Source organism: Siphateles boraxobius, unplaced genomic scaffold (assembly GCF_051911475.1).
Source record: "Siphateles boraxobius isolate OS27281-9 unplaced genomic scaffold, OSU_SipBor_1 7, whole genome shotgun sequence".
In the NCBI taxonomy this organism is placed as follows: domain Eukaryota; kingdom Metazoa; phylum Chordata; class Actinopteri; order Cypriniformes; family Leuciscidae; genus Siphateles; species Siphateles boraxobius.
Genome location: NW_027509197.1, coordinates 9442501 through 9456953, shown reverse-complemented (window position 1 = coordinate 9456953; position 14453 = coordinate 9442501). Strand labels below are relative to the sequence as shown.

Sequence of the window (14453 nt, the reverse complement as noted above, 5' to 3'; positions counted from 1 at the left end):
CCATCCGTGCGAGCTACGCTATCCGGCGACGTATCCTTTTTGCTATTATATTCTAAAAGAGCAGTGAGCGTCTTTTTAAGATCGTGCAGAGCCCCGGTCAGCGCCGGAGACCGCCACCTTATCTGCGCTCTCTGCCTGGGCCTGGAACACGCAGAGCTCGCCCTCGCGCCTGGGGGCTGCGAGCTCTGTGAGGAGCTTCCGCTGTCGACCCTGCGGGCTCGACTCGAGGCCTTCAACACCGCAGCAGTCACTCCGCCCTCTGTGGGACCGCGCAGGAAGAAGCGCCGTTCCCTGAGACAGCCGGAACCTGTGGCTAGGGCTGCAGCTATCGATTCTTTTTGTAATCGATTAATCTAGCACTTAATCGATCGATTAATCGATTAATCGGATAATTTTTTGTGTGTTTTTAAGCAACTAAAACAAATATATATATAATAAATAATGCATAACGAAAATGATGTGGCTGTAAAATGATCAAGCATTTGGCTTTTATTTCTCAAAAAACAAACAAAAAAAACTTATTCCAACTCCAACATTTGGCTCCAAAACCAGGCCTATTTATTGCAATTTTTACCCATTTAGTATAAGTGCCAACAATGTTCTATGCTCAATTACTTTGGTAGCCAATTAAAATGTCCTCCCCAAAAGTACGAGTGGATTTGGAGAAGCAGGCTGGGGAATTTCATTTTTTGTTGTTGTCTGTAACTATTTGGAAGACATGACATACAAACAAGGTCTCGCAAAGACTGCAATACAATATGTGTTCCTCCATCACGTCGCGGTGTATACAGTGAATGCATGCTGAAATTATTGTTGCGTGACTACATGAAAGATAAGCATATGTGATGCATTGCCGCAATTGATCTGACTGGCGCGTGAGAGAGACGAGGGTGCATGTGTGTGTGTGTATGCGTGTGTGTCTGTGTGTGTGTGTGTAAGTGAAGGGGTTCACACACCGAACGCAACTTTAATTATTTGCGCGAGTAGATTATACAAAGTCAGTGCAAAGACGCGAATAGACGCATCATTTGCGCGGGGGTCGCGAATGACGCGAACGTCTTCCGCGCACGTTGAAAATTTTTTACTCGAGCGAATGTTTAAGCGTCTAACTAAACGCGATAGACGCTTATTTGACGCACTATTCGCGTTCGGTGTGAACAGACCATTAGGTTATGTTTCAGTGACGCTTGGTGAGAGCATGGAGTGGATGTTTTCGGTTCAGATTCTGAATCATTGAAGTCGTAGTTGTGGTATGCCAGGTCTACTTCGCAGTAGACACATTGCACCTTGTTCTCTTCCTTTTTAAGTATGTAATGATCCCAAACTTTAGACATTCTCTGCCGTTTATGGACATCTTTACTCTCCGCCATCGTGCCAAATAAATTCAAAATGTATCACGCGCTATAGTATATATCCGCGTATAGTGAATTACATTTTACATAGGAATTTAACGAGGCTTCGAGGCAGAGTTTTTGCCTCAAGGAATTTTTGTAATCGAGTAACTCGAGTAACTCGAGGAATCGTTTCAGCCCTACCTGTGGCCACAGCGACGCGCTCGCCGGAGAACCTCCCTCGAGCCTCGCCTTCGCCTTCCCCGCCACCAACGCGCAGCTGCCGCTTACGAGCCTCACTGCCGTCGCATCGGAGGATGAGGCAGAGGAACAAGCTACGAAAGACTCCATTCTTCTATGCTTCTCCATCCTGGCATCGGACAGTGAGGAATGGTCGCTTCATTCCGCCACCTCGTCGATCCAGGAATCTACCCGTACCCGCGCTGGAGCTGATGCGGAACTGATGCCCCGGCTGTCACAGGCTTTTGACCGTCTCGGGCTCGAGTGTTCGCTGCCAAAGGTACCCGGGCCAAACAGGCTCGACGGTTGTTTTCTTCAGAGTCGCCGCCGCGCAGCTACAGCAACTAGGCCCGCTCCATTCCTGCCGGAACTTCATTCGGAGCTGACGAAGTCGTGGAATACACCATTTTCCTCGAGACTTCAGACTGCCGAAAAAGGGTACAAGGCTATACCCCCTCTGCGAGATGGCGGTCACGGTCAGCCCTCCTGTCTAAAGCCTGCAGAGCCACGTCCGCCTTGGTCGGCCGCGCTTATGCCGCCTCCGGCCAGGCCGCGTCTGCTCTACACTCGATGACTGTCCTACAGATCCTGCAAGCCGACCTCCTCCGTGAGTGGGATGAGAAGGGCCGGGATCCAGCTGCGGTTACGGAACTGAGAAGTGCGACGGATCTCTCTCTCCGCACCACCAAAGCCGCAGCCCAAGCCATCGGACGAGCCATGGCCGCGTTAACTGTGACAGAGAGGCACCTCTGGTTAACGCTCTCGGATATGAGGGAAACTGAGCGAGCCACCTTCCTGAACGCGCCGCTCTCCCCCACTGGTCTCTTCGGCCCAGCGGTGAACAGGATCGTTGACCGCTTCTCTGAGGTGCAGAAGACCATGCAGGCCATGAACCTCTTCCTGGCGCGACGCTCGAGTTCCGCCACAGGCCGCTCTCGCGAGAGACAAAGCCAGCCTCCTGTGCGAACCAGCACCCAGCGTCCAGCACAGCCTCAGCCTCAGCCTTCGCAGCGACGTCAGGGCGGCCACCCTAGGTCGCGCTCAGACAGCCGTCACAGATCGCCGCCCCCCAGAGGGCCTCGGCAAAGAATTACACTGAAGTCTGAGCACGCGAAGCCCTCCTAACAGAGAGAGAGAAAAGACGCGCGTGTCCCGCTGCGGCCGGACCGCCGTCAAAGTTCATTTCCCTGTCAGTCCCCTTCAAACAGGCTACAAGCAGTGGTTCAATTAGCAGCCAACGAGCCGGTTTATTCACCCTCTCGCCTGCAAACAAACGCCGTTTTCACGCCGACCCAGAGAAATCTCAAAAAGAGTATAATGTCTGGTCCGGCTCACGCCGTCAGTGTTTTAAGTGTAGTGAAAGTGCCCACGCCCCAGTGTTCACCCCTACACATAAGCACTCCAAATCCCGTGTCACTCACAGAGCACACTCTCATAAAGCGCAGAAAAGCCGCTCGAGTGTTGAATGTAAGAAATGTGTCCACAGGTCTGTGCAACCTATCTGCCCGCTCTGTTACACGATCAAAGAAACAGGTTATGAATGTAAGTCTCGTGCCCGCCAGAGAGCGCTCACGCTTGCTGACACAAACCTCCCCCCTGGCTCCGCCCGCGTGTTTAAGTGTTATCACAAAACCCAGGGCGTTAATAAAACGCTCCCCATCCATTATGATCGGGGCGTCAGATACAGTTGTAAGTCTCGTGCCCGCGTACACGCGCTCACGCTTACAGAAAGCTTTTCCGCCCGGAGCGCTGCTCGCGCGTCAAAAAGTGAAAAAAGAATGTTCCCCATCCCTTATGATTGGGACATCTCACATAAATCAGCCAGTTTCGGCTTTCAGCGAGCAGCCATTGCCCAGAACCGAGAGCGCGTGCGCCGCGCTTTCGGCTCCGGTTCAGTTTCACAAGCCCGCAAATGGCGGCGATCTGAACCCGGAGGCCATTCGCTCCCTAGCGGCTCATATAGCTGCGTGGGAAACTATCCCAGGGATTTCAGAATGGGTGCTTAGCACAATAAAGCAGGGCTATACACTTCAATTCATTCTCCGTCCCCCGCGCTTTCAAGCCCGGACCGCCACGATAGTGAATGCGGAAGTAGCACACCTACTTCAGGCAGAAATAGCAAAGCTGCTTTGCAAAGGAGCTATAGAAAAGGTACCGCCTTCTCTGAGCGAGTCAGGCTTTTACAGCCGATATTTTCTCGTACCCAAGAAGGACGGATTCTTCAGACCTATCCTAGATCTGAGAAATTTGAACAAAGTGCTTGCGAAAAGACCGTTCAAAATGCTTACGACCAGGAAAATCCTTGCGCACGTTCGCTCGAGGAACTGTTTTATTTCTCTAGATCGGAAGAATGCCTATTTTCAGATTCAGATAATACCCCGTCACAGGCAATTTTTGAGATTCGCCTTCAACGGTCAGGTATATCAATTCACGGTCCTGCCGTTCGGCCTGTCCCTAACAACGTTGTACATTTACGAAGTGCATGGACGCGGCGCTTGCCCCCCTGAGAAGTCAGGGGCTGCGAATAATGAACTATCTGGACGATTGGCTGATATTGGCACAGTCAGAGACAGAACTGCTATCTCACAGGACAGTGCTTCTCAGTCATCTGGAAAGCTTGGGTCTCACGGTCAACTGGACCAAGAGCTCGTTACTGGCCAGCCAGTCAATTTCCTTTCTAGGAATAGAACTGGACTCGGTAACCCTGACTGCTCGTTTATCGACACAGCGCGCGCGCAGTGTTCGCCACCTAGCCGCATTTTTCCAGAAGGGCAGCTTTCTCCCTTTGAAAAAATTTCAAAGGATGTTGGGCCGTATGGCATCAGCTGCAGAGGTGCTTCAGCTGGGCCTTCTGCGCATGCGCCCTCTCCAACGCTGGTTCAATACTCGCGTGTCCCGCCGAGCCTGGCTGTCTGGCGGCCAGAAAATCAGAGTGACTCAGACCTGCATAGCGGCTCTGCAGCCCTGGTTAGTGGCAAACTGGTACCAGCAAGGAGTAAGGATGGGAACCATCTCTTATCGGAAATTCATCTCGACAGACGCGTCCAACTCGGGTTGGGGCGCGCTGTTCGAGGGCAGACCGGTCTTTGGCCAGAGGTCAGCCCAGGAGAAGGGTTTTCACATAAGCTGTCTGGAGATGATAGCAGTCGAGAACGCGCTGAAGTGCTTCCTCCCATTCATACAGGACCAGCACGTTCTTGTCCGCTCGGACAACATGTCTGTGGTATCCTATGTAAACCGTCAGGGCGGTGTCAGATCCAGAAATCTCTGCAATCTGACGGAACGCCTCCTTATTTGGTCTCAGATGCACCTGCGCTCGCTGAGGGCATTTGAACGATGGCCCAGACAAACTGTCCAGGGACAATGTTCCCCCAGGGGAATGCACCCCCAAATGGTCCAGAAACTGTGGCGCCTATTCGGCAGAGCGAAAATCGACCTATTTGCGTCAAAAGACAACGCTCAATGCCCGACGTTCTTCTCGAAGGACGAGGATGCGCTGGCCCAGGTTTGGCCCAGCCTCCCGCTATATGCTTTCCCTCCGGTCTCTCTGTTACCACAGGTGATCAAGAGAATCAGGGAAACGCGCCACTCGATGCTCCTCATAGGCCCGCGTTGGGAGAATCAGATTTGGTTCCCGGAACTAGCACGGCTGTCACATACAGCTCCGTGGCCGATTCCGGTGAGGGCAGATCTCCTCTCTCAGGCTCGCGGCATGATCTGGCATCCCCATCCAGAGCAGCCTGCACGCATGGTTGATCAACGGGTACTCGTTGCCCTGCCAAAAGGAGTGATGAACACGATCACGCAGTCTAGAGCCCCTTCCACGAGAAGGCTCTACGCGTCTAAATGGTCGGTGATCTCTGGATGGTGCACCGACAGAGGTCTTGACCCACGGACATGCGGGGTGGCGCATCTACTCACCTTCCTACAAGAGCTGTTGGATAAGGGAAGGTCCCCATCCACGCTCAAAGTATACGTGGCGGCCGTGGCAGCGTGCGCAGAATCGACACACGGCCAGTCACTGGGAAAACATGAGTCGGTCATCCGCTTCCTTAGAGGAGCTAGAAGGATGAATCCGCCGTGCCCCCCGTCGGTTCCCAATATGAAAATATCTATCACTGAAAACCGTCTTTCTGACTGCACTGTCGTCAGTAAAACGTGTGGGGGACCTGCATGCGCTGTCTGTCGGAGCGTTGTGTCTTGAGTTCGGGCCGAATGACTCTAAAGTCATCCTCAGACCTAGAAATGGCTATGTTCCTAAAGTGATGGGCACTCCATTCAGAGCGCAAGTTATTTCGTTGTCAGCTCTCCCAGCATCTGACAGCGAAAGTGATGTGAATCTCCTCTGCCCTGTCAGAGCGCTGAGGTTTTACATTACGCGCCCCGCCTCCTTCAGGCGTTCGGAACAGCTTTTTGTTTCGTTTGGTGGGTGCACCAAGGGTCTCGCCTCCTAGAAACAGAGCCTGTCCAGATGGATAGTGGACGCTATAGCAGCCGCTTACGCGTCAAAAGGTCTGCTATGCCCTCTGGGCATCAGGGCTCATTCCACGAGAGGTGTGGCCTCTTCGTGGGCATGGTCCAGTGGAATTTCTATCCATGACATATGTGTAGCGGCGGGCTGGAGCTCCCCGTCTACCTTTGTCAGGTTTTATAACCTAGAAGTTCCTGCCTTGCAGGCTAAACTGTTGTCAGTTTGAATGAGAGGTGTATTCTGCCCAGATCTCCTGCTCAGATCACTCTCACATGACTCAGCTCTCCTGGTTGAGCTGCACTAAGTGGGGTATGTGCCATGTGCCTATACAGACCGGCGCGCTGCTCTGTATTTCCCTATGTGTGCTTATGTACAAGTGATGGCCCGCGTGGCTGGCCACCTTATTTTTCCACTTATTGGGTTCCCCTGAAAGTTCGGGGTCTCATGGTGGATGCTTGGCGCGCACGGCGTTGACAAAGTGTTCCCGTAGCGTAAGCTAAACTTACGCAATACGAGAGAACCTCTTGTAAGAGAACGATACTCCATTACTAACGTAACCTCGGTTCTCTCTATTGCGTAACCAGCCGTGCTCGCGCCAAGAGCCACTTCGCTTCAGTCGACGAAAAACCAGGGAAGTCAGCCTACAGCCCCTACTTTCATACGCTAAGCCACGCCCATTCTGGCGGGCTGTGACGCTTTGCCGGGCTCACTGGTAGGCTGCAGCAGTTGCCCGCAGGGCAGCCAATGAGCACGCGAGATGACCTGCTCTAGGTCTGCTAGCTGCTGCACTGTGTTGACAATGAATACAAAATTAAAGATAATTTTTTTGGCTTCAGTATTTCGAGAAGATGAATCTTTCCCGTAGCGTAAGCTAAACTTACGCAATACTCGTTCCGTCTCTAGAGAGAACCGAGGTTACGTTAGTAACCGAGTATTGTTTTCTTATGGTTGCACCTGGAAAAGACCAAGGTTTGGCATTAATGCATAAGTATTAATAAAACAATATAAAAATGCATTTTATAATTTAATTTAAATATACCATTCAAAAGTTGGGTCAGTACTATTTACTTGTTTTTTTTTTCAGTTAAGAATAATATTGAAAGAATAAAAATACAATTTCCAATGAAATATTAAGCAGCACAACTATAATTATAATAAATGTTTCTTGTGCACCAAATCAACATACTAAAATTATTTCTGAAGGATCATGTGACTGAAGACTGGAGTAATGATGCTGAAAATTCAGCTTTACATCACAGAAATAAATTACGGTTTAAATTTTAAATCACAAGTATTACTGTTTTATTTATTTTTCAACTCTTTTTGTTATCTTACTGACCTCAATTTTCTATTCTATTCCCATGTACTGCTGCCTTTTTAAAAAAAAACACATTTATAATCCGTTTAGTTGTAACATGATCATGTCTTTGTATGCCACAGAGGACTGGGTGCATTCTGTCAATCAGAGGACGTAATGTTGACGGCTTCATCACCTCTTCTCTCAGTGTGAAGGGCAGTACACACACACACACACACACACACACACACACACACACACACACACACACACACACACACACACACACACACACACACACACACACACACACACACACACACACACACACACACACACACACACACACACACTCTCATCACCACCAATGAGACTTCACATTGACCCCACCTGATCAATTCACCCATGCTCATGCTTTCACCATTTACCATGTAAAAATAAAACACTGCTTTGTTTTCACTGTATGAATTAAATATATACTGATTCTTATTAAAGCTACAAAAGTTATTCAGCCAAGAGCAGTGAGTGATTCTCTCATTGTCTTTTGTTTATGACCCGTTATTGCAAGCGGTTGCGATATGCATATCCCGATATATACATTTGCGATATTTCGATAACTTCGATATATTTTGCAGCCCTACACCACACACACACATACACACACACACATACACACACGCACACACACACACACACACACACACACACACACACACACACACACACACACACACACACACACACACACACACACACACGTCCTCATACGCATGAGTTGGAGGACTGTGGTGTAGTGTGTGTGAAATCTCAGGGAAGAGGTCATGACACAATCCTGTGACACAATGTCAGATCCGTCAGTGCTCTCTGGAGCTTTGTGTGTGTGTGTGTGTGTGTGTGTGTGTGTGTGTGTGTGTGTGTGTGTGTGTGGTCTGGTAAACCCTTACATTATGTGGAAAATGCATCCTAAAAAGCCATCGCTCATAAATGCAGACAAAGGAGCTGCTGATAGTTAAGGTTAATTAATACATTCATTAACCTAGTGCTAACCTCAATGTGTGATTGACACGAACTCCCCAGTCTAAATGTTATGATGACTGGAAAAGGCATTCTGGGAAAAGGGACAATAAGCTATATCTTTGTCACAACGCCTTTATGCTCCAGCCAGTCAGATGGAGACGTGCCATTTGCAGCTTTAATTACACACAGACCATTATAGAGAGAGCTGTAAATCTACTGAAGTTTAGTTTTGTTTTTTAAATGTCATGCCATCCTCCTCTCTCTCTCTCTCTATATCTCTCTCTCTCTCTCTCTCTCTCTCTCTCTCTCTCTCTCTCTCTCTCTCTCTCTCGCTCTCTCTCTCTCTCTTTAGTGCAGTGCTAATATGGTTTTTGGTTTTGGAATAATTTTTTGGCTCTTACCTGCATTAGTGGCACGTACATTTATAACAGACCTATAACCTATAGTTAAAGACTCCATCAAATAGCTTGACAATGTTATTATTTTTTTTGTTGACTTATTTCTTATTATAACACGGCTCTTGATTGTTATTCCCCGATAATAACCGCTAAAAACGGACAACAGAATCATCCGTGTATTTGTCACTGAAGTTGGCGCTATAGGATTGCTGGGAAGGTTTTTTTCCTCGTGCTAGCTTTGCGTTTGGTGAGCTGATAAAATATTAAAATGTAAAATCAATAGTCAGTCAACTCAATATTTTGTGTACAGTTATTTAATTATGTCATCCGGTATCGCAGACTCACTCTCTCTTGTTTCATACAAACACAGCTGCTGCCATTTCGAGACTCTTGTTTTGTGCACTGTTGGATTATAAGATGAAAGACAGGTACGATTTTATAACAGTTCCGTCTCAAATCAATATCTCTTATCCCCATAAATATTAATAAGTGTTATGAACCGGTATGTATGGTATCCCTTATATGTCCATCTAGTTTGAACTTTCAGCTTGCTAGTAACTGCTTTCTCTTCAGAAGCTTTGTGTTTAAATAGCTAATAAAATATTTAAACTCAGATCAGTATTTCATGTCTAATTATTTATTTCTGTGGCAAGTAGCCGTGTAATAAGTGGGATAATTTACAGCAAGACCATGATCCTGATCACCCTGTCGGGGTTTATTCTGAGATGACAACCGTCTGACTGTACATTGTCCCTTACTTGAAACAAGAAATATGGATTGACATATTAACCAACAGCCTTAAGTTTCTGTCTTGGTTGTTGGACTACACTTTGGACAACTACAGACTGGACCAAACATTTAATATATGCTCCTGAATGTAATATGAGTGATTCATGTTTTTATTCAGTTTTTCCAGAAGAGACTGTACTTTTTACTTTTGTGTTACATTTTTACATATTTCTATATACAAGCTGTACAGATTACATTAAAGCTAACATACAAGGACTAAATGCCACAGCCACACCAATATTTTATATAGCTTTGTTTCATGACAGTGAAGCCCCTTTCTTCCCCCAACTCTCGTCTGTTTGTTTATGATGTCGTCGGCATCGTTTTCAGACATCGTTTACAGTATCCATAGAAATTCCACATGCTCAAAAGCCTTAACCCTGCGTCATGCTTTCAGCTCGTAAAGAGTCTTATCGCTGTCTGGAGTCTCTAGAGAGCAGACCCTCATAAATCACATCACCCCCTGCCACCCAGGCACTCAACACCGCACCGTAGACCCTATTAACCTGCCCGTATCTTAATGAGTTAGTTAACGCTCTATTTTCTGTTCATGTAGCTCATCCCTGAGCTCAGGTGCCTGGGGAATGCTGGGAAAGTGTGATAATTGGCCGTAGTTTATCACCGATTGCAGACTGATTAATGGGGCGAGAGGGACTCAATTTGTTTGTGTTGTTTCCATCACACCTCTTCTGAAGACTGGAGTCAACGTGCTCCTGCAGGATGTGAACGGGAACATTCCACTTGACTACGCCACTGAGGGGACAGAGACCAGCTACATCCTCATCAGATACCTGGAGGAGAATGGTAGGGTCACTTATTTATTTAGTTCCTAATTTACCAGTTTTGTATGCTTGCATGCATAACTAGAAGTTGGTTATTGGTGAACATGTATGAACATAAATGCAAACTACCGTACAAACGTTTGGGGTTGGTAAGATGTTTTTAAAATAAGTCTCTCAAATGCAGCATTGGTGAACATCAAAAATAAAAATATTTGATATACGGTATATACGGTATATACTGTATTTGATCAAAAATACAGTAGATAAAGTAATGTTATGAAAACAGTTATTTATTCCATAGCTGAATTTTCAGCATCATTACTCCAGTCAGTTTAGTGTCTCATGATCCTTCAGAAATCATTCTAATAGGAGCACAAAATACATATTATTATTATTATTATTATCAATATTGAAAACAGTTGTCCTGCTTAATATTTTTGTAGGAAAGTAGGCTACAATACTTTTTTTTCTAAGGATTCTTTGATGAACACAAAGTTCAAAAGAAATCATTTAAAATTAAAATGTAAATATTTTGTAACATTTTAAGTCTTTACAGTCACTTTTGATCAGTTGAATGTATTCTTGCTGAATACAATTATTAATTTATTTAACGGAATAAAATAAAATAAATAATCCTGACCCTTTGTGTACTTAATTTCTTTTCATGTTTTCTCTTAGTTTCAAATTTCATATAATGTTTACTAATTTAATTTAATTTAATTTAATTTAATTTATAAAAAAATAGTGAATTCAGAATATTCCTGATGTATCTATGGACCTGTTGTAGAAAACAACAATACATGATTCATTTAGAGATAAATTTATTTGCTCTGTTTCTTTTCCTTCTCTCCTTTATGCATGCATTGCTTATATTATAGGATACAGATATTTTAATACAGTGTTTTTCAATCATTTTCAATTGACCGCATGAAATTACATAAAGCAGTCCTTCCCACTAATAACAGCTCAAATATTTTTCTACCGACTGACTACTTATGTTTCTACATTTGCGCAGTATATACCGTCATTCGGCTCAGCCATGTTGCAAGTTAACAGTCATCTATTCTGTCAGCTCACACAGTGGGTGTAGTAAGAGTTACTTCAGCGTGCAAATCAATCAGAGAGAGCCAGAGAAACAGACACACGTTTCTGGGCTGCTGTCAGAGATCTCATTTATCATTCAATTTATCAGTCAAGACTCTCAGGATGGCCTTCCACAGACAACTCTCATCTTCAGTTACAGCTGATCTTATACTTTGTCTAATAGGCTACTTCACACTGTCAGTTTTTGGCACAACCGTATTTTTGAAAACTGCATTTTACATACAGGTGTGAGTCTCGAAATGTCCAGTTCAAGCAGCAACTTACATTAGCGTTTTGCTATGAACGTGCAATGGAAGTCGAGCCTGTATTCTCTACCAGTATTCATAGTGACAGTGACCAAAGTAATATCAAAAATGCCGACGTCCATAAAACTGAAAAGTCATTTCACTTTTGAGATGACTTGAGTTCAATCAGGCCACAAGTTTATCCGTCAAGTCTTTATTAACTGACTGCAGCTTTTATATCTGGGTGGAGAGCAGAGCATTTGACTCGAGTGTAGGACTCAAAACTCAGCAGATCTGGTGGAGAACAGTTACTGGTTTGATGAGTACAAAGCTCTGGCGCTGTATGACATGACAGACTATGGCAATCCATTTTAACATTTAATCCTTAACACATACTGTAACACTTTTCATGCTAGTATGTAGTTTTTAGATACTATTATATATTCCATTAAGTACTAGTACTTATTAATTAGCTACTAGTACTTATTCTTTGGGTTCTAGTGCTTATTCTTTGGGTACTAGTGCTTATTCTTTGGGTACTAGTGCTTATTCTTTGGGTACTAGTGCTTATTCTTTAGGTACTAGTGCTTATTCTTTAGCTATAGTGCTTACTCTTTAGGTACTAGTGCTTACTCTTTAGGTACTAGTGCTTATTTTTTAGGTACTAGTGCTTACTCTTTAGGTACTAGTGCCTACTCTTTAGGTACTAATGCTTATTAATTAGGTACTACTGCTTACTCTTTAGGTACTAGTGTTTATTCTTTAGGTACTAGTGCTTGCTCTTTAGGTACTAGTGCTTATTAATTGGGTACTAGTGCTTTTTCTTTAGCTACTAGTGCTTATTCTTTAGGTAGTAGTGCTTATTCTTTAAGTACTAGTGCTTACTCTTTAGGTACTAGTGCTTACTCTTTAGGTACTAGTGCTTATTAATTAGGTACTAGTGCTTACTCTTTAGGTACTAGTGCTTATTCTTTAGGTACTAGTGCTTACTCTTTAGGTACTAGTGCTTATTAATTGGGTACTAGTGCTTATTCTTTAGCTACTAGTGCTTATTCTTTAGGTACTAGTGCTTACTCTTTAGGTACTAGTGCGTATTAATTGGTTACTAGTGCTTATTCTTTAGGTACTAGTGCTTACTCTTTAGGTACTAGTGCTTATTAATTGGGTACTAGTGCTTACTCTTTAGGTACTAGTGTTTATTCTTTAGGTACTAGTGCTTGCTCTTTAGGTACTAGTGCTTATTAATTGGGTACTAGTGCTTACTCTTTAGGTACTAGTGCGTATTAATTGGTTACTAGTGCTTATTCTTTAGGTACTAGTGCTTACTCTTTAGGTACTAGTGCTTATTAATTGGGTACTAGTGCTTACTCTTTAGGTACTAGTGTTTATTCTTTAGGTACTAGTGCTTGCTCTTTAGGTACTAGTGCTTATTAATTGGGTACTAGTGCTTTTTCTTTAGCTACTAGTGCTTATTCTTTAGGTAGTAGTGCTTATTCTTTAAGTACTAGTGCTTACTCTTTAGGTACTAGTGCTTACTCTTTAGGTACTAGTGCTTATTAATTAGGTACTAGTGCTTACTCTTTAGGTACTAGTGCTTATTCTTTAGGTACTAGTGCTTGCTCTTTAGGTACTAGTGCTTATTAATTGGGTACTAGTGCTTATTCTTTAGCTACTAGTGCTTATTCTTTAGGTACTAGTGCTTACTCTTTAGGTACTAGTGCGTATTAATTGGGTACTAGTGCTTATTCTTTAGGTACTAGTGCTTACTCTTTAGGTACTAGTGCTTATTAATTGGGTACTAGTGCTTATTCTTTAGCTACTAGTGCTTATTCTTTAGGTACTAGTGCTTATTCTTTAGGTACGGATGCTTATTCATTAGGTACTAGTGCTTACTCTTTAGGTACTAGTGCTTATTAATTGGGTACTAGTGCTTATTCTTTAGCTACTAGTGCTTATTCTTTAGGTACTAGTGCTTATTCTTTAGGTACGGATGCTTATTCATTAGGTACTAGTACTTATTCATTAGGTACTAGTACTTATTCATTAGGTACTAGTGCTAATTCATTAGCTACTAGTGCTTATTCTTTAGGTACTAGTGCTTATTCTTTAGGTACTAGTGCTTATTCTTTAGGTACGGGTGCTTATTCATTAGGTTCTAGTGCTTACTCTTTAGGTACTAGTACTTATTCATTAGGTACTAGTGCTTACTCTTTAGGTACTAGTGCGTATTAATTGGGTACTAGTGCTTATTCTTTAGGTACTAGTGCTTACTCTTTAGGTACTAGTGCTTATTAATTGGGTACTAGTGCTTATTCTTTAGCTACTAGTGCTTATTCTTTAGGTACTAGTGCTTATTCTTTAGGTACGGATGCTTATTCATTAGGTACTAGTGCTTACTCTTTAGGTACTAGTGCTTATTAATTGGGTACTAGTGCTTATTCTTTAGCTACTAGTGCTTATTCTTTAGGTACTAGTGCTTATTCTTTAGGTACGGATGCTTATTCATTAGGTACTAGTACTTATTCATTAGGTACTAGTACTTATTCATTAGGTACTAGTGCTAATTCATTAGCTACTAGTGCTTATTCTTTAGGTACTAGTGCTTATTCTTTAGGTACTAGTGCTTATTCTTTAGGTACGGGTGCTTATTCATTAGGTACTAGTGCTTACTCTTTAGGTACTTGTACTTATTCATTAGGTACTAGTGCTTATTCATTAGCTACTAGTGCTTATTCTTTAGGTACTAGTGCTTATTCATTAGGTACTAGTGCTTACTCTTTAGGTACTAGTGCTTATTAAT

The 14453-nt window shown here is 44.0% G+C and overlaps 1 protein-coding gene across 5 annotated transcripts in view; it reads left to right on the top strand.

The window, feature by feature from the left end:
- myo16 (myosin XVI) overlaps positions 1 to 14453 on the top strand; it is a 227951-nt gene that overhangs the window by 89734 nt on the left and 123764 nt on the right. For all 5 annotated transcript variants that reach the window (XM_077216645.1, XM_077216647.1, XM_077216643.1 and 2 more), the window contains exon 5: positions 10239 to 10347. In XM_077216645.1, coding sequence (XP_077072760.1) covers positions 10239 to 10347 — 109 coding nt within the window. The remainder of the gene's footprint in view (positions 1 to 10238; positions 10348 to 14453) is intronic.